Below are 24,402 nucleotides of genomic sequence, written 5' to 3' on the forward strand. Positions count from 1 at the left end.
GACATGCAGATGGCCAAGAAGCACATGAAAAGCTGCTCAACATCACTAGTTATTAGAGAAACGCAAATCAAAACCACGAGGTATCGCCTCACAGCAATTAGAATGGGCATCATCAGAAAATCTACAAACAACAAATGCTGGAGAGGGTGTGAAGAAAAGGGAACCCTCTTGCACTGTTGGTGGGAATGTAAATTGATACAGCCACTATGAAGAACAGTATGGAGGTTCCTTAAAAAACTAAAAATAGAATTACCATGTGACCCAGCAATCCCACTACTGGGCATATACCCAGAGAAAACCATAATTCAAAAAGACACATGCACCCCAATGTTCATTGCAGCACTATTTACAATAGCCAGGTCATGGAAGCAACCTAAATGCCCATCAACAAACGAATGGATAAAGAAGATGTGGTACATATATACAATGGAATATTACTCAGCCACAAGAAAGAACGAAATTGGGTCATTTGTAGAGACGTGGATGGACCTAGAGACTGTCATACAGAGTGAAGTAAGTCAGAAAGAGAAAAACAAACATTGTATATTAACGCATATATGTGGAACCTAGAAAAATGGTACAGATGAACCAGTTTGCAGGGCAGAAATAGAGACACAGATGTAGAGAACAAACGTATGGACACCAAGGAGGGAAAGTGGCGGGGGGTGGTGGTGGTGTGATGAACTGGGAGATTGGGATTGACATGTATACACTAATATGTATAAAATGGATAACTAATAAGAACCTGCTGTATAAAAAAATACATAAAATAAAATCCAAAAATTCCAAAAAATAGAGAAAACAAATAGCAAAATAGCAGACGTAAATCCTAACTTATCAGTAATTATATTAAATATAAATGGATTAAGCTTTCCAATTAAAAGACGGAGATTGTCAGGATGCATTCCCCTCCCCCTGTCAGGATGCATTCCCCTCCCCCCCATACGCTATCTATGAGACTCACTTTAGATTCAAAGACACAGATAGGTTGAAAGTAAAAGGATAGAAAAAAGATATATCAGGGCTTCCCTGGTGGTGCAGTGGTTAAGAATCCGCCTGCTAACGCAGGGGACACAGGCTCTAGCCCTGGTCCAGGAAGATCCCACAAGCCGCGGGGCAACTAAGCCCGTGCGCCGCAACTACTGAGCCTGAGCTCTAGAGCCCCTGAGCCACAACTACTGAGCCCGCATGTCATGACTACTGAAGCCCACATGCCTAGAGCCCATGCTCTGCAACAAGAGAAGCCACCGCAATGAGAAGCCTGCGCACAGCAACGAAGAGTAGCCCCCGCTCGCTGCAACTAGAGAAAGCCCGTGCAAAGCAATGAAGACCGAACACAGCCAAAAATAAATAAATAAATTAATTAAAAAATATATATATATATCAGGCAAACAGTAACCAAAAGAGAGCTAGAATGTCTATACTGATAGCAGATAAAATAGAGTTTAAGACAAAAATTGAGGACATTAAGAAAAAAGAGGACATTTTCTAGTAAGTCAAGAATATGTAATAATTATAAACATACATATACTTAACAACAGAGCCTAAAAATACATGAAGCAAAAACTGACAGAATTGAAAGGAGAAATAGACAATTCAGTAATAATAGTTGGAGACTTCAGTATCCCATTTTCAATGATAGAACAACTAGACAGAAGATCAACAAGTAAATAGAAGACTTGAACAACACTATAAACCAACTAGATCTAAAAGACATCTATAGAACACTCCACCCAACAGTAGAATACACATTCTTTTCAAGTGTGCGTGGAACATTTTTCAGGATAGACAATATGTTAGAACATAAAACAAGTTTCAATACTTTTTAAAGGGTTGAAATCATACAAAGTATGTTTTCTGACCACAATGGAATGAAATTAGAAATCAATAAGAGAAAGAAAATTAGAACATTCACAAATATGTGTAAACTAACACACTCTTAAGCAACAAATGAAAACAGAACACACAAAATCTTATGGGATGCAGTGAAAGCAGTGCTCACAGGGAAATTTATGGCTGTAAACACCTACATTAAACAGGAAGAAAGATCTCAAATCATATCAATAACCCAAACTTCAACCTTAAGAAACTAGAAGAAAAAAAACCGAAAAAAAAAAACAAACAAAAAACCCAAACCAAAACAAAACAAAACTAAACCCAAGGCAAGAAGAAGGAGGGAAATAATAAAGATTAGAGTGGCTATTAATGGAATAGAGAATAGAAAGCAACAGAGAAAATCAATGAAACCAAAAACTGGCTCTTTGAAAAGATCAATAAAACTGACAAACCTTTAGCTAAATTGACCAAGATAAAGGGGAGAAAAGACTCAAATTACTAAAATCAAGAAAGAAAGACCTTACATAGAGATGAAAATGATTATGAAAACGATTATAATTGTTCATAAAATACCATGAGTACCTGTATTCCAAACAAATTAGACAATTTAGGAGAAATGGAGAAATTCCTAGAAAGACAAACTAATAAGCTTGACCCAAGAAGGAATAGATAATCTGAATAACCTCTAACAAATAAAGGTTGAGTTAGTAATAATAATAAAAATAACAATTCTTCCCACAAAGGAAAAGTCCACAATAAGGTAGCCTCACTGGTGAATTCTTCCAAATATTTAAAGAATTAACACTAACCCTTCACACACTCTCCAAAAATAGAAGAGAAGGGAATATGTCCAAAACCAGACAGACATACAAGCAAATAATGCTGTGGACCAATATTACTTATGAGGGTAGACACATAAATCTTCAATGAAGTACTAGCAAACCCAATCCAACAGCATATTTAAAGGACAATATGCTATATCTGAGTGAGATTTATCCCGGAAATGCAAGAGTGATTCAACACATGATAACCAATTTATGTGATACAGCACATTAAGAGAATGAAGCAACCAAAACAGTGTGGTGCTGGCTTAAGGATAGATATACACACCAATGAAATAGAATTGAGAGTCCAGAAATAGACACGTACATATCTGGTCAACTGATTTTCAAAAATGCGCCAAGAACAGTCTCTCTGACAAATGGTCCTGGGACAACAGGATAGCCACATGCAAAAGGCTGAAGTTGGACCCTTACCTCACACCATACACAATAATTAACTCAAAACGAGCTAAAACTATAAAAGTTGTAGAAGAAAACATAGATGTAAATCTTTACAACCTTGGATTTGGCAATGGATTCTTAGATATGACATCAAAGCATGAATAACCAAAGAAAAAAATCGATAAATTGGACTTCATAAAAATCTATGCAAAAAAGGACATTATGGGGAATTCCCTGGCGGTCCAGTGGTTAGGACTCTGCATTTCCATTGCAGGGGGTTCAATCCCTGGTTGGGGAACTAAGACCCCTCAAGCCGAGGGGCACGGCCAAAACAAAACAAAACAAAACAAATAAACAAAGGACATTATCAAGAAAGTGAAAAGAGAACTCACAGAATGGGGGAAAATATTTGCAAATCACACATCTGATAAGGGTCTAGCATTCAGAATATATAAAGAGCTCTACAGCCCAAGAAGGAAGAGTGAACAAAGGATCTAAACAGAAGTTTTTCTAAAGAAGATACAAAATGGCCGACAAATACGTAAAAAGATGCTCAATATCATTATCATTAGGAAAATGCAAATCAACTCCACAATGAGATACCACTTTACACCCACTGGATGACTATTAAACAAAAAAAGAAAAATACCAAGTGTTGGCAAGGATATAGAGAAATTGGAACCATCATACATTGCTGGTGGGAATGGGAAACCTTGCAGCCACTGTGGAAAATGGTTTGGCAGTTCCTCAAAAAGTTCAACATGAGTTACCCTATGACCATGCAATTCCCTTCCTAGACCTATACCCAAGAGAACTGAAAATATCTGTTCATGTACGTGAATATTCATAGCAGCATTACTCATAATAGACAAAAAGTAAAAACAACCCAAACGTCTATCAACTGACGAATGTTTATCCAAGTAAATCGTGGTCCATTTACACAATGAAATAGTTTTCAGTCATAAAAAGAAACAAAGGGAATCTTGAAAATGTTATGCTTTCAGTGAAAGAAGCCAGGAAAACCCACATATTGTGTGATCCCATTGACATGAAATGTCCAGAACAGGGAAATGCATAGGGACGGGAAGTGGATTAGTTGTTGCCAGGGGCTGGCAAGGGCAGTGGGTACCGAGTTTCTTTCTGTGGAGGTGACAATGTTCTGGAATTAGAGAGTGGTGATCATCCTGCAACTCTGAGAATCCACTAAAAACCACTGAACTGTACTTTCACAGAGTGACTTTTGTGTCGTGTGAACGATCTGTTTCAGAAAGAGGGAGAGGAGAGGGTCCCTGGAACCCACCGCTTCGCGCACGCCCAACGGCAGCCCAGCCCAGGGACGGACATGCCTGGGGCCCAAAGCCCCCAGCCCTCGGGCCCTCCGGTCCTGACCCCCGGCCCCTCCCAACGCCGGGTGGGCAGGGCGCGCACGCACCGTGAAGGTGGTGAAGACCCAGTCCCGGGGGAGGCGCTTGGCCTCGCGGAACTTGTCGTTGATGTAGTGGTTAAGGTGCTCCATGCTCCACACTGTGTCGTCCTTGAGCAGCAGGTACAAGGGGCTCTTCTTCTGCATGAACTGGGAGGCAGGGCAGCGCCTGGAGGCCCTGCCCCCACGGGGGGCCCCGACAAGAGCCTCACCCCGACACGGCCACCAGAGACCCCACAGGGGTCCCGCTCCTCCGGGACACCGAGCCCCTCCCCCAGCACCTCCTGCCCCTGAGAAGTACCCCCAGATCCTCCCGGAGGGCCGCCGCCCAGACACCTCCCATTGAGACCCTTCCATGGAGACCTCTGCCCACAGCATCCCTGCACTGAGGTCCTCACGGAGGCCCTTGCCCTTGGCTCCCACCCCTGCTGGGACTGATCCACACCCAGAGGGAACTGAGCTGGGGGTCGGGGCCACGGCTCTCAGTCTTTTCACCAGGATGCCCAGCTGAGGCTGAAGGTGAGAGGCAGTGCTGGCTGCAGGCAGGGGCAGCCCAGGCCACCTCGGGGTCTGGGCCATGTCTACAGCCGGATTCTTTTCCCATTCTTGAGCAGTGATTTTTGTCCAAGGCTGCAGGGAGGGCCCTCACCTGTGGGGGGCATTTACCTGGTTGGTTAAATGGCCACCGAGGTCGCTGGAATGGGGATCGTAAAGGCCGAGGGTGAGGCGAGCGTAGCCGTGGCCAAAGAAGACCATGTAGGGCATGGCGCAGGCGATGAGCAGGTAGGAGCGCACGTCGAACTTCTTTCCGTCCAGCAGCAGCGGGTTCTGGATGTACCTGGGTAGGCGTGGTTAGCCTGGCCCGTGCCCCGACCTGGGCCTGCCAGTTCCTCAGCACCCCTGCCACCTGTCTCAGGTGTGAGCTGTGGGTCCCCTACCCTGGCTGGGTGCAGTGTCCACTGGTCAGGGGACACGTCCGAGCCTGAACACGTCAGGGAATTGGGAAGGAGGGCCTGGCCCCTAGAGCTCAGCCCACTGGTGTGTGTCTGGGGCGCCCCAGGGAGCAGCCCTCGCTAGAAGCCTGGGAGGCAGAAGCAGACTGGGCCCTATGGGCTGGGAAGACTGCCTGGAGGAGGAGGGAGGGGTGACCTTGGGCCTTGAAGGGCAGGTGGCTTTGGAGAGGCAGGGAGGGGACATCCCAGTGGAGAGAGCTGTAGGTCTAGAGACCCAGCCGCTGGGAGCAGCTGCTTGGGGTGGCAGACAGCAGTTGCGGCAGGAGTGAGGTCCACATTGGCAGATAGGGAAGTCCGAAGGGACATTTCTCAGGCTAGACTGTGCCCCCTGGTGTGAGGCTGAGGGTCTGGACCCCTCCCAGAGGCAGAGGGAGCAAGGCAGGGTGGTCAGCTCTGCCTGTGGGCCTGAAGGCTGCAGCTGGATGGGTGGGGGAAGGGGGAGAAGCCGGGCTTCCTGCAGGTCAGAGGGCGCAGGACCCAGGCTGGGGCACAAGCTGACCAAGCCCTCCCTGCCCCACACCGTCCAGGAGCCTCCTGTGTGTGTGTTGTGGGGGGGAGGGTACATCCTCTGAGATCCTGACTGGATGTGAAAACCCCACCTCTTCTGGCTACACAGGGGCCCAGCTGGGGGCACCGCAGCCTTCCACCGCCAAGGACTCCTCTGTGGGCCCCGCGACGCCCACGAGCCTCACAGGCACCAGCGGGCCTGGGTCAGCCCCACCCGGCCAACGCCCCTCGGGGTGCCCATGCGCAAAACCTCTGCACGACCCGCGCCTGAGGCGCCCGGAAGGGCATCTTGCGGTAGGTGGGGTCGTCCTCGATGCCCTGGGTCTTGGCTTGGAGGGCGGCGACTTCCTCCTGGTTCCGGAGCAGAAAGATGCCTTTGCCCTGGTTGGAGGCGGTGGGCTTGCAGATCCACATCTGGGTTTCTGCGGAGAGAGCTACCTGAGCCAGGGAGCCTGCCTCGCCCCGCCCATCCCTGCCAAAGCCCCGCCTTGGCCCCAACCACGCCCCTCCCAGCCCCACCCCGCCCTGACCACTCCCAGCCACGGCCCCGCCCCTGCAGGCTTTGGCCTCCACTAAGGTCCGGCCAGGACCCTCCCCAGCATCGCCTCAGCACCAGCCCTGACCTCACCCACCCTGGCTCCACCCTTCCACTCCCTGACCACGCCCCACCTCGGCCTCGCCAGGGCCTTGGCCCCGCCCTAATCACGCTCCCACCTTGGTCCAGCCCTGCACCGGTGTCCCCAGAGAGGGCCTGGCGTCCAGGGGCCTCTCACCATCAAAGAGGGTGAAGAAAGCCTCTCTCTCATCCCTGATGTCCAGACGGTAGGTCTCTGGGAAAAAGTCTTCCATTTTCAGGACCCTGGGGAAGCAGGGAGGTGGGGAAGACACTGGGAGGGTTGTCCCCCTCCCCCAGCTTGGCCAGCCATTCTAGGGGTCTGACCTGGGGTAGGCTGGAGGGAGAGTGTCTGATAGGAAGCTGGGCTGGGCTCCAGGCACTCCTGCCCCCTTTGGTTTCCTCTGAAACACACCCCCACCCCACCCCCCAACCCCCGGCCCCCAGCTCTTTCCTCTGCAGAACCTTTGCACCTTCTGTTCCCTGGCCAGGAGCACACTTTTCCGGCTCTGCACACCTGGCTTCTCTGCAGGCTGCCTCACCCACCTCCCAACCCCTCCCACCTCCCTGCTCTTCCCCTGCTGCTCTCGGGCCTTCGGGAGTGGTCAGTTCAGAGCTGGGTCTCCAGGCCAGGACCGTGCCCAGCATGCAATGAGCGGTCGGCATGGATCCCCTGGCCTGGGATGCCCTTTAACCCCTTTCACTGACCACCAGGCCATCCTTCAGTTTAGGTCAGAATGGCTGGGTGCATCTACCTCTGTGGCCCAAGGCGTCCTGGGCTACTCCACATGAGCTCTTCTGGGGTGGGTGTCGTGTCCTTTCCAGATCTGTACCCCAGAAGGACACAGGACCTGGCCTGAGTGGCTACTCAGTGTGTGGGGCATGGATGGGGGGCGTCGAGAGGTGGGGAGTGGGTGGGGGCTTGGCGGTAGACTGGTGGTGTGTGGATGGGTGGGGAGCGGATAAGTGGATTTTGGATGGAAGTAGGTGGCTGGGCAAGTGGTCTGGTGGGCAGACGGATGCCTGGAGGGGATTGGCCCAGAACTGCTGACAGAATTGGGTGGTGTCGTGGATGACCAGGTAGTGGGTGGCTGCCTGCCTGGTGAGGGGTGGACGGGGGAGGCAGATGGTAGGTGGTTGTTTGGATGGGTGGGCGGACGTGTGAATGGCCGGGCAGTGAGTGGATGAGGAGTGGGCACATCGAGTGGGTCAGGCACGGCTCGGGGGGGGGGGGCGGGCCAAGGGGCAGGAATGGGTGTGCAGTGGACGGCAGTGGGTGTGGTAGGCAGTGGTGACTGAATGCAGGACACCAGTGGGCGGCTCTGTGGCGAGCGTGTGAGGACCGCTGGGGGGCCGTGGGCTGGGTGGCTGGAATGGTGGCCGGTGTTGGGGGTGGAGACAGATGGGTCACACGCGGCTGGGTCAGTGGGAAGGCGGGTAGGCGGACGGACTTGGTGGAGGGCGGTCAGGAGCAGCGACTGACGCGTCGGGTGCGGGCTGCGCCACCGGGGTCGGGGGCGGGGGGGGGCCAGGGCATCCTCACTTGGCCTGCGCGCAGGGGGCCGGCTTGCTGGTCTTGCTGAGGACCCGCGCGTGCTCCCTCAGGGCGCTGAGAAGCCCGATCTTGGTGGTGAGGAGCTGGTTGTTGGGAAGCTGGTACAGCAGCTGCTCGCCTGGCGCGACAGAGCCCGGGCAGCGTGTGACCGCGCATGCGCGCGTGGAGGGCCGCCCGCTGAGCCCGGCCCCGCCCCTACCTTCCCGGAAGCTGCAGTAGGTGTCCCTGCACTTGACCTCGCACCACTTGAGCTTGTAGTCTTCCCGCCGGCTGTCCTGGATGCGCTGCCAGCCCTTGCTTTTGCAATAGGAGCTGATTCTGCAGGGGCGAGGGGCGGCGGTGACCTGGGGGCCGCGGGGCTGTGGGCCGCGGAGCGAGGCTGGGCCGGGGCCTGGGGGCGGTGGGGCTGGACCCAGCCTGAGGCCCCACTCACATTGAGGCCCCGTTGGTGCCTCCGATGTAGAAGAAGGGGCCCTGCCCGGTGCCGGGCGGCTGCTTCTCCCCCTCCAGCGGGTGCTTCTCCAGGAGGGCGGCCCGGGGCCTGGCAGTGTCAGCAACGTCCAGCTCTGTGGGCAGAGTGGGTGGTCAGAGGCTCTGGCCCAGCTGGTGGCTTTTCTGCCCCTTCCTGGGCCCTGCCCGAGCCCACCTGCATCTTGGTCCAGCTGGTTTAGCTGATGTAGGAGCTCCTCCTGTCGGTGGCTCCCCATTGATCTCTCATGGGCCCAGCCTGTGAACGAGGTGGGGTCAGACAGGGGGCGTCCACTCAGAATCTGACCGGAGCCCCTGGGCAGTCCCCCCAGCCGTCTCGGCCCATCTCAGCCCAGTCTCAGGCCCAATCAGAGGGCCTCCTAGGAGAAAGGGGGCAGGGTCCCGCCTTACCAACGGCAGGGGCTTTGTGTGGGGCAGAGGCTGAGGTGTGAGGCTGGAGCTGGGGGCAGACGTGACGCAGGGACATGCCCAGAGGGCAGGGGTCACAATGTCCATCATGACATCATGGGTGACCCACAGCAGTCAGGGGAGACCCCTCTCCGCCTGTTCAGACCCCGACTCTGCTGTCCCCTGCCCTACTCGGCTGGCCCAGATCCCACACCCGGCACATGGCCTCCTGCTGGCCCCTCTCCCAGGGCATGGCTGTGTGGTCCCCCCGTGAGAAGGCCTTCCTGGGGATGGGGTGCCTGTCCCTGGGGAGGCCCTGGCTGCATTCACCTGGTGCCCGGGGGCGGCTCTGCCAGACCCCTGCCGTCCTTGACCGCTTGCCTCTCTTTGTGCCAACCTGGGTCCGAGGAGGCGGTCCCCGGCGGTGGAGGAAGTGGGTGCGGCTGCGGGCCGCAGACGCTGGGGCACTGGGGCGGGGGCACCTCTTGGAAGACGCGGCCCCCACCCCTCTGCGGGCCCTTCGGGCAGCCTGTGGTCCTAGCCCTTGAACTGGGCACACAGTCAGGCCCGCCCTGCCCGGGGAGGGGTGCCGCCCAGCGTCCTGGATTTGGGCTTCCTCTTGTGGGTGGCTCCCGTCTCTGTGGTGACTGTCGGGCCTGCAGGGACTGTCCATCTGGCGTCGGCATCTCTGCGCTTGGCCTCCCTGCTGGCTGTAAGGAGGGCTGCTGTCAGGCCTGCGGGGTTGCGGGGGGCGGCGGCCCTGAGCAGGCCCCTCCCAGAGTCAGGGCGGGGCCGTGAGGAGGCCCTGCCTCAAGGATGATGCCTCCCTAGGGCTCCTTTCCTGTGTGGCTAACTCGGGAACATTTTAGGGAATTTTAGCCATTCCTTGACAGGTCCTTCCCAGTTTGGGGGCTGCTTGGGAGGCTAGGATTTTCTGAAAGATTGAAGGAACACAAGCAGTGGAAAGGCCAGTACCCTGGGAGCTGGCAGGCAGAGAGGGACTCCTGCATCTGCATGCCAGGAGCTGGCAGATTGCTCTCCAAAGAGGACAGTCGCTTTGCAAACAAACCAGCTGGTCACCCAAGAGATGCTGACCAAGACCTTTGTCCCCACTTAGGACAGATGAGGGTAAACTGGGAACAGCTGTCAACACGGTTACAGGGCCTGGGTGCGGGGCCGGGTGCGGGGAGGGTCTCACCCCCCTGCCAAGGGTGGGCCGAGCCACGAGGATGACCTGGAGCCTCCTCCCCAGCCCTGCCCCACCCAGAACGGGAGGGCTCCTCTGTGGCGGCTGGACCCCGCGCAGCGTGACTGCGGGGATGGGCGCCTGCTGAGCACAGGAGGGTGCGCGCGTGTGTGGGTCTCCATGTTGCCTGGGAGGCCCGCACCTTGCTGGGGATGGGGGCCCCCGAGGAGGATGACGGTCAGTACTCTCCCCCAGCACTCCCACGTGAGTGGCCACTGAGTCAACAGACATCTGACGGAGGCACCCAGGTGTGAGCGACAGGTCGACACCCAGAGACAGAGAAACAGGGCCCTGCGAGGAGGGGGCGGGGGGTGGGGGTGGTGGCGGAGCCCGAGGCAGGGGACGCAGCCCTGGGAATACGCTGGGGCAGGACCAAGAGTCCTCACCCGAGAAGAGGGCTGGACGGTTAGAACAAAGGGACAGACAAGGTGGAGGAGCTCATGGAAAAACGCAGTACAGCCTTGTGAGAAGCTCAAGGCAAGGAAGTGTGCTGGAAAGGAAAATATAAAGAAGGAAAGGCACCCAGCGGGAGCCCGGAGACATCTCAGAGCCGCAGGCAAGCCTCCTGTGACCCACCCAGAATGGTGGGAAGTCTCTAGACCCCCCCTCAGGGAATTCCCGAGATGAGCCGGACCTGGGGAAGGAAGCTGGGGCTGTGGTGTGGATCAGCTCTGTGCCTCGGTTTCCCCACCTGCAGAGTGGGCTGGGAGTACCACAGCTGCCTGGTCACCCATGTTGGAGGAGGGCCTGTGTGACGACGGTGAGGCCGGAGAGGGCCAGGCCGGTGCCGAGCAGGGCGGTGACCCGCCTGCAAGGAGCGTTACTGGGGGTTACAGTGTGAATGTGGGGGGTGGGAGGGAGCCCCTGGCCCCCACAGCCCAGCGAAGGGTAACTTCTGCGGGGTAACCCGGACCCGGCAGCGGGCGCTCTGGGAAACGGGAGCCGGGAGGTGGGCGTGGAGTTGCCAGGTTTCAGAACAAGCCTTGAAAGCCTGTGCCTCTGTTTGCCTCGTCTTAACTCTGTATATCTTATTACTTCCACGAAGAATTAAACAGGCCATGAATTACCATTTCTTGTCATTCAAGTTAACAAAAATTAAGAAAAAGAATCCCTACTCTGGGCGTGCACGCGTGTGGTGAGCGTGGCGCCCCGGGCTGCAGGACGTGGTGGCCTGCGGGGCTGCGGGCGGGGTCGGGGGTCAGAGCCTTGGCCGAGCAATTGCCTTTCTCAGAAGGACTAATTCTAAATAGAAAGCTTTGTGCTGAAAGGTGTTCCCGAACCGTTATCTATGGTGGTGAAGCTCGGGTTGCAGTGGCCCTGCCCGGGGGTAGGGGGGTGATGGCACCAGGACCTCCGTGAGGACTGCAGGGAGGGGTCGGTGGAAACAACTTTATAACGAATTTTTAAATAAACTTTTTACCTGGTCAGGTAAAAAGACTGGCGGGAAATGGCGCTCCGGTGTGATGAATGGAAGACCCTCGTGAACCTGAAGGAAACATCCAAGAAAACGAGATGACACCCGTGTCCTGCCAGGTCCTTCCTCCAAATACACGTTTGGTGACGTGGGGTGCTAAGGAGGTGCTGACTTTGCTCGTCGGGCTGGTGCCTTCTGGCCAGGGCTGAGCTGTCTGGGGGGGCGTGGGTCCCCGCAGATTTTAGGAGGCCGTCCCTTCTGGGGGTCGGTCCTGGGAGACAGACCCGGTCCTGAGCAAAGGTGCTGGTCCTGAGGGGCCGCCACCCCTGGAGGCCTGCCCTGCTCAGCCCGGCCTGGGGGTCTCTGCCCAGCCAGGCACCCCTCCGCTCCCCTCCCTCGCCTCCCTCACGCTCCTGGGCAGAGTCCCGAGAGGACCCACAGGGCTCCTGGGGCCGGGGGGCTGGGCGGGGCAAGGGACGTCAGGCCCCGGCCCTCATGGCCAGCCAGGACCCCCGCTGGTGGCCTGCCTGCCCCTCTTACCTGCCCGACAAGGTGGTGTGAGCCCTGTGCCAGGGAAACAACAGTGGTGACCAGGCAACTGTCTCCTAGCAACCATGACCCAGTGGCCCAGAGGTGAGCAGGTGGATGGGGAGGGGCAGGAGGCCAGGCACCAGGGGGAGTGGGGAGGGGGAGCGACCAAGGCTGGAGGAGGGGTGTCATGGGCACAGCCCCCACCTGGGCCCTCCGTCCTCCCGGGACATTCCTGAGCCTTCTCAGGATCCCCAAATCTGTGCCAGGACCCCAGACCTGACCCATTATGTTTTTGTGCTCAGTGTGCTTTACCTGCGTTATTTCATCTCCCCTTACCACGGCCTCTTTACAGAACAGAAAGTGGGCTCTCAGCAAACCCATGCCTCCCCAAGCGGTTGAGAGGGGCTCACACCCAGGTCTGGGAGGCCAGGGCCTGTAGGAGGGCCACTGGCTGCCCTGCACGGCCCCCTGCCTCTGTCCTCCAGAGCCTTGCATGGGTCACCAGGGTGTCTCTCCTTAGGGAGCCTTCACTTGCTTCTTGTAGGGTGGATGGTGGCCCCCGTGCCATGTGTGTCCACGTCCTAAGGCCCAGAAAGTGCAGTGTGACCTTACTTGGAAAAATCGTCTTTGCAGATGTGATTATCTGATGGGCCCTAAATCCAGCGACCAGTGGCCTGGGGAGAGGGAGGGAGAGCGGAGGAGACACAGAGAGGAGAAGCCAGCTGAAGATGCGGCAGCGGCCGGAGGGATGTGGCCACAAGCTCCCGGATGCCTGGAGCCCCAGAGGCTGGGAGAGGCAGGAAGGACCCGCCCCAGAGCCTCCGGAGGGAGCAGGTGGCCTCCAGAACCGTGAGAGAATACATTTCCGTTGTTTCAAGCCACCGAGTTTGTGTAATTTGCTGTGGCCACCCCAGAAAATTAATGCACCCCTTAAGCGCCCCCTCACTTTGAGGGCCCCGGGTGGCATTCCCCACCGTGGGGAGGCCTCCCTGACCCCGCTCAGAGGCTGACGCGCTCCCGGCTGTGTGCCTGCCTGCGCCAGGTGTCGCGGGCCTGCAGGGCTCCGTTCTGCTGGCCTGTGGTCTGACACCCCTTTGCCCGAGGGTAGCTGTCGGTTAGTCTGGAGGAGCGGAGAGCTCCTCCAGCCAAGTCCTGGACTGAGGGGCAGCCTGACCTCAGGAGCTGGTGGCCCCCTGCCTGGGCCTGCTGGGGGCAGCACCCGGGGGCGGGCAGTGGGGCCCCTGGTCACCTGCAGGCCACTTGTCTTCCCCTTGGCTGGAGCACAGACTTTCAGAACCCCCAGGTCGTCCTCCCCCGGAGCCCGTGCCCCAGACCCCTAGGAGCTGGGCCAGCCCACCACCCTGCTGCCCTATGACTCCCCATGGGTTCTGGGGAGGTGGCCCCCTGCCCATGTGGTGACAGCGAGAGCTCAAACTCAAAAACTGCCTGATAACCCAAAAAACTGGTGTGGGTGCCAGCCCGGGGGCAGCCTTTCCCACGACGAGGGCCTGGGACTGGGCCATCAGTCGCATCTACAGCCCCGAGCAAGGCAGCCAATCATTAACCGGCCAGCCCCGCAGGGCGGATGCCTCTCCCCGGGTGCCACAGGGCTTGGCTGGGCTTGGCCCGAGTGCCTGGAGGCAGAAGGGGCGGTCCAGCCCCGCTGGGTAAAGGCCCAGCACCCCTCCTGCAGCTGTGGTGTGGGTCAGCTCAGGCCCTGGCTCAGGCAGGCTCAGGCCCTGGCTCCCCGCGGGGAGTTGGTGCCTTTGCCAGGGCTGGACCAGGAAGCCCTCCTCACCGGCCCCCGTGCGGCCTCTGGGCCCCTCTGCTGGGCTCCTGCATGGTTCCCGCTTGGCCACCTGCTCAGAGAGACGTTCCTGGGCTGCCCTCACCCCACCCCACCCTGCTGCCACCTGTACTGCCCTGGCTTCTGCAGCACCGGCAGCCCCTGCAGCTGACTCGTTCTGCGCGTAGCCTCCTTGCTGCCTGTGACTCCCTCTCAGCGACATCCCTCCTCCCCCCCCACCCCACCCCCAGTGTCTGGAACTGCACCGGCTCCCAGAGGGTGCTCAGGAGGGAGGGAAGGCAGGGAGGAGGGAGGAGGGACGGGCCCCTCTGCCCTGACTCTGGCTGCAGAGCCCTGGGTCGGAGGCATCAGCCAGTCCTTTGCGAAGCCGTGGGTTGGGACCCTAGGACCTCCTTGGAATTCTCAGGGGAAAGAAGGGGCTGGTCCCACGAGGCTGGGGGTGGGACCAGTATCCGGAAGTTTGGTTTTGGGGGCAGCTGTAGACAGAGGACGTCTTGCTGAGCCTCTGTGGGTAGAAGGGAGCGGGCAGGGGCTGCCAGGCCTTCTGCCCAGCGTGCATGGGTGACAGCCTGGCCCGGCACCTGGAGAGTCCCCCGACTGCCCAAGCCCCGAGTCGGGCCTGTGGGGACCCAGGGGAAGGAAGAAGAGGGGTCTCACCTGTGGGCTCTCCACACCTAGCACCCTCCAGGGTCCTGGTGCCACCTGGGGTTGGGGAGAGGGCATCCTGGGGCGTCTCTTGGGGCACTGCAAGCCACGGGCACCCTTCCACGGCCTGGGCTGGGGGTTTAGGGGGCCGGGGTTGCTTCCGTCCTGTCCTCCTTACTCACCCCCCCCGCCTGGTATGGGTGGGGGGTGGCAAGGGATGAGGGCACCTTCCTGGAGAGGCTCCTGGGGGGCTCCAGGGGTGCGGCTGCCTGCGGCCCAGTGGCAGTGCCAGCAGCACAGGGGCTGCACCAGCCTTCAGCGTGGGGCCCACCGCCCGTAGAGCCCCCCCCCACTATTACACCAACAGTCTGTTGTGTCTGCGACAGAAATCCCCCGTGGGGCGTCACAGGGCTCCCCCAGTCAGGGACACGGGGGCTGGGTGGTCAGGCGTGGCCTGTGCCCTGGGGGCACACGAGGGCTTGCGCCTGGGCAGGAGTGTACAGCTGGCTCAGGCCCACTGCTGGGACCCACGGACCCCGGCCTCCCCTCCACCAGGCATCCGGTGAGCAGCCCCTCCTCCGGTGGCGATCAGGCCATGGATGGACGGCATTACCAGACAGTATTAGACAGAAGGATCAGATCTAACCGTGTCTGGTAAGACACCCATCGGCAGGCTTTGGTGCAGGCAGTCTCATCGGCGGCCCTTCTGGGAGGGCCTGGGGCTTCCCCTACCCCCTGTCCCGCCGCACCACGAGGAAGTGGGAGGGTTCAGCGGCAAGACCCCCAGAGCCTCCTAGTCTGTGGAGCGGCCCCAGAGCCCTGGTGGCCTGGCCCAGGGCTGCTCCGAGGAGGGCTTTCCTGCAGACCCCGTCTGGGCAGCAGCCCAAACACGTGTTTGTGGGCACAGCTGGGGAGCAGTCTGGCTTCCCTGCTCTTGATCCCGGGTCAAGGTGGCTGCGGCACCCTCGCAGCTTTCTGAACGGCCCTCGGCCGGTTAATGAGTAACAGCCGGGCCAGGGGCAGACCCTCCTCCTGTGGGAGAGCCACTGGGGCCCAGGGCAGAAGGGTCACCCCTGTGCCTACTCCGGCAGGTCTGGGGGCTGGTGTCCTGGCTTCAGATCAAAAAGATAAAACAAAAGACCATCCCGGCCTTGATGGTTTGGGACAATGTTCCCAGTCTCGCCTACGACACTGCGGGGGCTGGGCGCGGGGAGAGCAGCACGGAACGTCCACTGCTCCAGGCACCCGGACACACCCTTGTCCCCCGGGTCCCCAGTGGACCGAGGGAGTAAGAGAGGTGACCGCCCACGGCCCCAGCTGACTGGGACCTCTAAGGGCAGGGCCACCTCCCAGCGGTGAGCGTTTCTCTGTGTGGCTGCTGACAGGCCGCCGGTCACTCTGTGGGGAGAACCCAGGCCCAGCCACAGCAGATGCGCAGGAGCCTGCCTGCAGGCTGGCGGCCCTTCTCAGACCCTAGCATCCCGAGTCCCTTGGGGAGCACCGAGGGCCCCGATGTGGCAGAACCGGCCCCGCAGCGGTCGGCAGAGGCCTCCCTGGTTGGGCCGGGCTGCAGAGCTGAGACAGGCCGTCTGCCCGTCCCCCAGCTGGCCCAGGGCTCGGCCCAGCTCTGGAGTCCAGGAGCTCAGGACCTCGTGTCTTCGGGCCACTTCCCGGCAGGTGGTGGGTCACCTTTGAACATCGTTACCAGACAGTGTTAGAGTCGAGCCGAGAAATCCAGCACTGTCCAGTAAGATGCCCAGAGAGGCCCCGGTGCGCCTCGGCCCGAGGACGCGGGACAGACGTGAGCGCCCCACAGCCCGCAGGCAGGGCCCAGGTGCAGGCAGGGAGGCCCGCGCGCTGCTCCCTGTTTTCCCAGAGCCAAGGGCACCTGGGGCCGCGGACCCGGGACCAAGGCCGGAGGTGTTGCTGGCCTGTGAAGTGGCCCACCCACCCGGGCCCAGGCCTTTGTTGCCGCTCCACTTGGCCCACACCTGCCAGGTGTGGTGGCAGCACCTGCTTGGGCGCCATGCAGGGCCCGGAACCCGAGCATCCTAATCCCGGATCACTGGGGGCGGGGCACCCGGTGCAGCTGCAGGAAGCCTTTGATTCTGGAGGCTGAGAAGGGGCGCAGACACGTCCGGACCTGGGGAAGGGGCCTGCCCGAAGTCAACTTTCTGCCTTAGAGCCCCACCCGGAAGCCACTGGGACAGGACAGGGTGGGGAGCTGACTGTGGGTGTCAGGGGCTGTGGCTGGCATGGGGCCTGCGTGGGGAGAGGTCGGGGCCCGGGGCCAGGCTGGGGGAGGGCGGCCCCGTCGCTGCGAGCAGGGCCCCACCGTCATCATTACCAGGCAGTATTAGAGACCAGGCACCATCCAATGCTGCCCAGTAAGATGGCGATGGCCGCCCCGAATTGGGTCTGGGGGCCGCCCGTCTGGGGTGAAGAGGGGACTCGATGGAGGGGCGCCCAGCAGCCTGAGGTGGAGCCACGGCGTCTTAGGGCACTGAGGTGGGGAGGGACCCGGAATGGCCGGGGCTGGAGCAAGTGTGTGCCCTGAGGCCACAGTGCCAGGCAGGCCCCACCTGTGGTGGGTCAGCCCCGGGGGGAGGCGGGGCTGCAGTGCCTAGAAGCCCCCAGAGGCCAGGACCACAGGTTGACCCCCTGCCCAGCCAGCCCTGGACGGCCCAGTGGGGCCACCAGCTCCGGGCATGGGGTGGGCGCCTGTGGGGGGCAGGGTGTCCTGCCCACAGGAGGCCGGGGCCCAGGGGCGGGAGCAGAGTAGGACCCTCCCTCTGAGCCGACCCAGGGACGGGCCCAGCCCCGGGGTCCTGGGTGAGCACGAGCGTGTGTGAGGCTCTGTCTCTCGGGTGCAGCCCCAGCACAGTCTCCAGTGCCCACCGCCCCGCCCTTGGCAGGAGCGTGGACGAGCGTCGGGACCAGGAAGGGGGATGGCTCCCAAGGCCCGGCCCTCCTCAGCCCCCCACCCAGGAAGCAGGATGGTGTTCCGGGGCCCAGGGCCCCCACCTCTCACCGAGCAGCCTGTCACCAGCGCCCCACTGTTGCGTGGCCCTGGGGTTCTGGCTGCTGCTGGCTGTAAGGTCCAGGGGTGGGCGAGGTGGTGCTGGGCCTGCAGGAGGGGTAGCCCGGTCCAGACTGCGCCTGGCGGTCACTGTGGCTTGTGTGCCCACCGGTCTGAGGTCCAGCCCCAGAGCAGGTGGGACAGCAGCCCCCAAAGGCAGAATACAGGGCAACAACCCCCAGGTGCCTGCGGCGGCCAAGCCAATCTCGCAGGCACCCCCAGGACAGGTGGGGCCCTGCCCTGCTCAGGGTCCACACCTGGGGCCCCTGCAGGGAGCTGACAGACCCCCGGCACCCTGCCCTGGGGGACTGAGGGGTCCCGTCCTCTCTCCTGTCCCCACGCAGGTGGCACGCAGGCCTGGAGAGCTGGCCAGAGCAGCTTCTCAAGTTTTCCGGCACCTTCCACCCACAGAGGCTGCAGGGGGAGGGCCTGGGCCCTGTGCTGATCCCCCCCACCGGAGGCTGCCAGACTGACCACAACAAAGACTGCGTCCACCCAGCCCCGGGCCTCAGCCAGGTCCACCCGGTTCTCTGGCTTCATGCTCGGGAACAGGTGACATTTCTCACAGGGCCTGACCTGACTTAGGCCTGGCCTTGGGGGACACGCATGGGGAGTGGGCTTCATAGGTGCCCGCACCCTCCAGGTGACCACGTCCAGGCTCAGACAGTGGTGCCCATGGCCGGGATCCAGGCCTTTGCCCCTCTGGCTCCTCCTGGCTCCACCTTGCCTTTCAGTGTCCATCCTTCAGACCCGTAAAGTCAATTCACTTTTTTCTGAGCTAAGTGAAACCATTTAGACTTCACTTTCAGAGCTGAGTTCAATTTCAGCTCCACTCCTGCCTGCCAGGCTACAGGGTTGGGACAGGGGCCCAGCATCCCTCCTTGCAGCCAGCCCACCGTGCCAGATGGCCTCCCCTGTCTGGCCTCCAGTGCCCTCGGCTGCTCACGGCCAGCCCTACTTGGGGAGCACCGAGGGCCCGGGAGACCCCACAGACCCCGGCCAGCCCGGCGGCAAGCCAGATGGATAGGCCAGTCCCGCTGTCCGCTGCCCACCAGCGTATCGGCTGCTATGTTCTCCCCTAGGAGGCAGAGACCAGGGGCTGGTGGGCAGCAGAGTGCTCCCACTTAAGCCCCAGGACAGAATCCCACTCTCCTCCTGAACCCAGAACCCATAAATACACAAGGAAAGACCAAGGCCCAGCCTGGGCCCCAGCACAGCTCACATGTGGGTCAAGGGCCTGGACTGCCGTGTGCCTGGCTTGGGGCAGTCAGGCGAGCCTTACTGGCTGAAATGAAAAGTGAAAATAAATGTAGCCTGTTTCTGAGTGCCCCCAACGGTGCTTTCTTAGCCAGTTGTTGGCAGGAGTGAAGCCAGCGTGTGGCCCCTGGGTGCGGGGTCTGGTTAACCGTCACCATTCCGACCAGGCTCAGGTGGGGACATCGAGGAATCAGAGCATCTCCTGTTTGGAGAGCAAACAGCCCACCTGGAGGGTGCCCAGCCTGCCCCGCCCGGCAGGACCCACCTGCACAGGACAGGGTCGGGTGGGGAACACGATCCCAGCGTGAAAAACCAACAGGCTGGTTAACCTGCCCGACGGGCCTTAATCAATGGTGAGGCCGCACAGAGAACAAAGCACAGAAACCCAACCCCTGTGCGCGGAGCGGGCAAGGAGACGCTGGGGTGGGGGGGGGTGGCCCGGAGCTGGCCTGTCTGCACGCAGGGCACAGCCGGAGCTGCGCGTCTGAGGCCAGGCCGCCATTCCCCGCCTCAGCCCTTTGGGGCGCCCTCCCCACACCAGAGGCCAGAGCAGGCTTCTCAGGAGGCTGGTGGCTTCCACGGGCTGTTTTGCCGTCTCCTAAATTCACCAAACAGATTTTGCAAATAAGGTATTTGCGAGTGATCAACATGTCTGAAAATGCACAGTAGACCGCGTCCATGTTTCATGGTGTTTTGCATTTTCATAAATGCAAAACTTATTTTGCCTAATTCAGCGTGCTGCCAATGGCTCTAACTCTGAAGCATTTCATCTGAGTTACTAGACAAAAGTAAAAGAAAACCAAACTGACCTATTTTTCTAGATGCTCAGCCTAAAAAGGCCTAAAATGCTCCCAGTGGATGAATTAAAACAGCCTATCCTTCTGCCCTAGAAGTTTCGTTCATCAGGAACAATGAACCCTATATCATGCCTCAGAGAGAGCTAGCCTTCTGTCACATCGAGGTCATCATCTCCTAAACTTCAAAGCTGCTCAGGAAAACCAGCGACGGGGCTGTGGAAGCAGCGCTCGCGCCGCCTCGCTCAGCGCTGGGCGTGCTCGGCCGGGGCAGCGCGGCCGCCCGCCCGGGACAGGGCGCTCGCGTGGCTGCCGCAGAGGCTGCTATTTCAAGTTTAGGTGGAGGATCTTTAGAACAGACTTTGGACCTGACGCCAGTAACCGAGTCGTTGGCGGGGGCCAGGCTGCACCTCCTCCGAGGCGGTTCTGGCCTAGCTGGCGCCTCAGACGGGGGCAGGTGAGGAAGAGCACGAATCCGGGCCAGACCGGCTCCGGCCCGCGCTCCGGCCGTCACCAGTGTGGCCACTGGCGAAACCGAGCCATGCCCGGGAGCAAACGCACGGACACCCACGGCCAGAGCGCCCGCATCTCAGGCCTTCCCGGCACCCGGCTCCGGGCGGAAAGACACCTCAGAACCGGCACTTCAGTGGCCGACTCAGGAAAGGGCTTTCCAGAAGGTCCTGTGGCGGACGGAAGGCGGGAACCCTCAGCTGGCAAGCCCAGGCTGCCCTCTGGCTGGGCGGGAAGACCCCCACCGGCCGGTGCTGTCCTTGCGGACGTGGCCTGTGCACCCTGACCGCCCTGGGCCGCGGGGTGGCTCCACGCCCCACGCCCCCGGCGCACCCGGCCCCGGGGCCCACCTTCTCGCAGAGGAAGGGCCCCCCTTCCCCGAGCCCTGGCCCCGCCGGACGCTGCGGCCCAATGGGCCATTGCCACCGTCGCTCGCCCTCGCCCTCCCGGGGTGGGCGGCGCAGGGGCCCGGGGAGGCTTGCGGCCCAGGGCGGCCCCCTCAGGCTCCTCCACCTCCACCTCCCGCACTGACCTGCCCCGACAGGTTCTGGGCCTGGAGGAGGAGGGTGGGAGGCCGCTCCCACCCCTGCCTGCGGCCCGAGCCCTGCCCCGTCCCTGCACCTGGGACCCACCGGGCCTCTGCGCGGACGCCAGGGAAGCCTTGGTGCTGGTCGCCCCGAGTACCTGTCAGCCCCTGGTCCGCGGCCTGGGCGCCCAGGTCTGGCTTCGGCCCGACCTGCCCACAACCAAGATGGGACGCCTGCTGCCTGGGGAGACCCGCGGCCCGCCGCCCTCTTCGGAGGCTCTGCACAAAGGAACCCGAGGTCCACGCGTGTGCAGTGGACGGCTCGCCGGGCCTTTGGGGAAAGTTCTGAGAGCGACTGGGAACAATGGAGGTGGCGCGGGGCAGGGCAGGGAAGAGGCAGCGAGGCCCCGGCTCGCCTTACATGTAGGGCCTCCCCCCTCCCCACGCAGGTGCCTGCTCCGGGCCGACCAATCTCCACTCCTGGCGGCCGACAGGTGTGTCCCCCGGGCTCCCATAGGCCGGCAGGGAGGCAGCTAGTGACGCAGCGGCAGGGCGGGCGCCGGGCCTGCACACATTCCTGCCCCCGCCTCGCCCAACTCGCCCGCCCGCCGGGCCAGGTTGAACAAACACCAGGGCAGGGAGTCTGCAGGGGCTGCAGTGGAGCGTGTGAGCCGGTGGCGGGACGGCAGCAGCAGCTCCTGTCCAGGCGCTGGGCGCGGCCTCGCCGGACCAGGGAGGGAGTGGAAGGGGGTCACGCCCTGCACCCCTGCTTTCCGCCCGGTGGCCCCAGCGACGCCCCTGCCCCTTGGGGCTGCGGCCTCCCATTGACAAAGGGCAGAGGCTGGACCTGACCCCTCAGCTCCAGGCCCCCAGCCCCAGTCGTGATGGCAGTGGAGGGTCTGCTTTGCATGGATCTCTCAGAATCTTGCTCCTACGTGCCCCCAGCCCCACCCCTGTGGGCAGGTGGCCCCAGAATCAGGTCGTGTGTCACACTGACCCACACGCTGGGGGAGCCAGGCTGCCGGGAAGGGGGCCCCGCTGCAGGGTTGGGGGCCTGCCTGGCGACTGAGGCCTCGGCAGCCCCTGGGACCCCCATTTTGGAACCCCTGGACTAGGGATGCAAGGTTTTGTGATGGGGTTTGGAAGGGCCTGGGGGCCCGTGGCCACAGGGTGGGAGGGACAGGGCCCCAGTCCAGCAGGACACATCCTGAGGATTTCATGCTTGTTCCCTGCTCCTGACAAAAGCGCCTGTAATGAAACGACTGTGATCCCGGTAATTAGCCCGACCAGCGGAGAGATCCCAAAGGCCCAACTACTTTCCGTAATGAACCCGGCAGCTGTGCTGGAAACTCACAGCGACAAGGGCTGTCCCTGGGCTACCGGCACTTGGCCTCGCTCCACCCTGGGAGCTGGGCTCTGTGGCCCAGAGGCTGTCCTCCAAGGATGGACGAGGCCAGACGGCTGAGTCACCGCTGCAGAAATCTCCAGGGGGTGCAGCCACACAACTCCAGGGGGCGCCGTGCCCACCACACGGGGGACCCAGAGAAGGGTACGGCCCCCAGGAGCCTCCGTGGGCCTGCATCACTGTGGTCACGGTGGGGGAACCAGAAATCTGCCACGGGCCCCTGGAGAGGGGCAGGGCATCTGGAAGCCAGTCCTGGGAGCATCGGTGACCTCTAACCCGCCAACCCTCCAGCCCCCAGCCCCTCCTTGGGATTGTTAGGACGCCCGCCCACCCCGATGCCCACTCAGGTGTCCGCGTTTGTGTGGGGGTGGGGCAGGACACAGGTCTCCGGTGGGGACCACATTCTGGGGAGACTGAGGCATTGCCATTGGCTGGGAGTGGGAGGAGGGGCTGCTGGCGCTGACCCCCTCCTCAGGCTCACACCCTGCCCTCCTCGCGCTGCCTGGGCCGGCGGGGGCGGGGGGACGCGTCCGAACCACAGGGCTTAGCCCAGAGATGTCAGGCTGGGGCTGATGGGCGCGGTGTCGCCAGACTTCAGAAGCTCCCAGGAGGACGAGGGGCGACCAGAGGGAGCCGTGGCCAGTGGCCACTGAGCCCCGAGGGCCGGGATGCGGTGGGGACCAAAGGGGCCCTGCTCAGCTCTGCCAGGAAGGAGCATGAGCTGGTGTCAAGGAAGGGGGACGGACGCGGGAGGAGCCCCCGCCCCTGGAAGGGGGGCGACCGAGGGGCCGACTGACCGATCGCCTGGCCTGAGGCAGAAGTAAACCTCCTCTGAGTTTCTGGCCGGCGTGGGCTGCCTGTGGCTCTGATCCTCTTGTCACCAGGTGGGGACACTTTCCCACCAGTTCAGACACTCACGCAGACTCAGAGACACCTGGGCACAGTCGGTGTCTGTCTCACTCAGAGCTAAAAGGCCACACGGTTTTCTGTGGGAGGTTTCTCGAGGCTGCTCTACCAGGCAGCCGCCCTGGGGCAAGGGAGACCCCCCCTGCCATAGACAATTATTTCGGGAAACTTGAGGTCCCGGCGGGAGGCCACCCCAGCTGACCAAAGCTGTGCTGCTGAGGCCTGCTCTTAGCCCAGGGCCAGAAAGGTCAGGAAGCAGCTGAGCTTTGCCCATGTGCAGCGTAGCCCGGGAGCGAGTGTCCCCAGCAAGCGAAAGCCATTTTGACGGTCTCCTCTGGTGCATCACTTTGAAGAGGACGATTCTGGTCTGGCTGATCGCCCACCCCTGACCTTGCAGTGACCACTCAGCACTCTCCTTGCCTGTTCTGCCTAAGTCTCGAGTAGAAGAAAAATGACCCAGAGCAAGACTGGGCCCTGTGCTGGCGGGATGACCGAGGGGTTCTTGGCAGGGTTTGCATGCGTCCCATCCCTCGGTTTCCAACAAATGATCAGTTGAGATCTTCCCTTTGCCCCTATAGTCGTTGCAGGCAGCCCCCGCCAGCCCAGGCTGGGTTCAAGGACGCTCTGGCGCCTCTGAGCTCTGATGATGGCCACCTCGAGGCCCTGAGCTGGGGCCGTCACTCCTAGCGGAGCAGCTGTGGCTACAGGAGGACCTGGCTCCTGCCCTGTGCAGAGGCCCTGGTCCCTCTGAGGCAGCACCCTGACCCTGCAAGGATAGATGTGGTCAAGGGGGTCAGCGGGGCGGGGCCTCTGGCCTCCTCCAAGGGGAGAGGTGTGCTGATCCTGCTGGCCGGGGAGAGGCAGGCACTCAAGCCCTGAAGGGTCAGCGTGGGGCTGTCCCCACAGCACACCAGACCCATGTCATCCCAGCCCGGCGGGCAGCAGCTGCACTGGGTGCCAGGATCACTGGAGAAACCAGTGGCCACCAGACAAATGTGCCAGCCCGGCCCACCTGCTGGGTGCAGATGTTGTCATGGCAGCAGGAGGGGGCGGGGCCAGTGAGACAGGCTCTCCAGGGACAGGGAGGCCCGAATTGGGAGGGGTGACAAAAGCCCCCCACACACACTTGGGCACACAGTCAGGCTGGTGGTAGAGCTCGTGGTGAGCTAGCCCCCAGCCCCTCAGCCCTGCCTGGGGCTGAGGCCTGCCTGGGCGGGGCAGGCGAGACAAAGGGCC

General features: G+C 60.6%; 1 protein-coding gene across 5 annotated transcripts in view; it reads right to left on the reverse strand.

Annotated features, from left to right (window-relative positions):
• The window catches only part of TTLL10 (tubulin tyrosine ligase like 10), a 58,554-nt gene that overhangs the window by 8,140 nt on the left and 26,012 nt on the right, over positions 1–24,402 (reverse strand). For 3 of the 5 annotated variants that reach the window (XR_009700425.1, XM_061185191.1, XM_061185194.1), the window contains exons 2-12: positions 11,713–11,778; positions 9,377–9,756; positions 8,817–8,897; positions 8,604–8,736; positions 8,370–8,488; positions 8,159–8,288; positions 7,371–7,442; positions 6,776–6,861; positions 6,253–6,424; positions 5,149–5,320; positions 4,492–4,632 (exon numbers count right to left, since the gene is read on the reverse strand). Coding sequence is in view for 4 of the 5 variants with exons in the window: in XM_061185191.1 (XP_061041174.1) it covers positions 4,492–4,632; positions 5,149–5,320; positions 6,253–6,424; positions 6,776–6,861; positions 7,371–7,442; positions 8,159–8,288; positions 8,370–8,488; positions 8,604–8,736; positions 8,817–8,897; positions 9,377–9,756; positions 11,713–11,778 (1,552 nt within the window). In the remaining variant the exon portion in view is untranslated. Of the gene's footprint in view, positions 1–4,491; positions 4,633–5,148; positions 5,321–6,252; positions 6,425–6,775; positions 6,862–7,370; positions 7,443–8,158; positions 8,289–8,369; positions 8,489–8,603; positions 8,737–8,816; positions 8,898–9,376; positions 9,757–11,712; positions 11,779–21,013; positions 21,221–24,402 lie in introns of those variants that run through there. The other 2 variants (XM_061185193.1, XM_061185192.1) reach the window with 2 other exon arrangements.

Source organism: Eubalaena glacialis, chromosome 3 (genome assembly GCF_028564815.1).
Source record: "Eubalaena glacialis isolate mEubGla1 chromosome 3, mEubGla1.1.hap2.+ XY, whole genome shotgun sequence".
Taxonomy (NCBI): Eukaryota; Metazoa; Chordata; class Mammalia; order Artiodactyla; family Balaenidae; genus Eubalaena; species Eubalaena glacialis.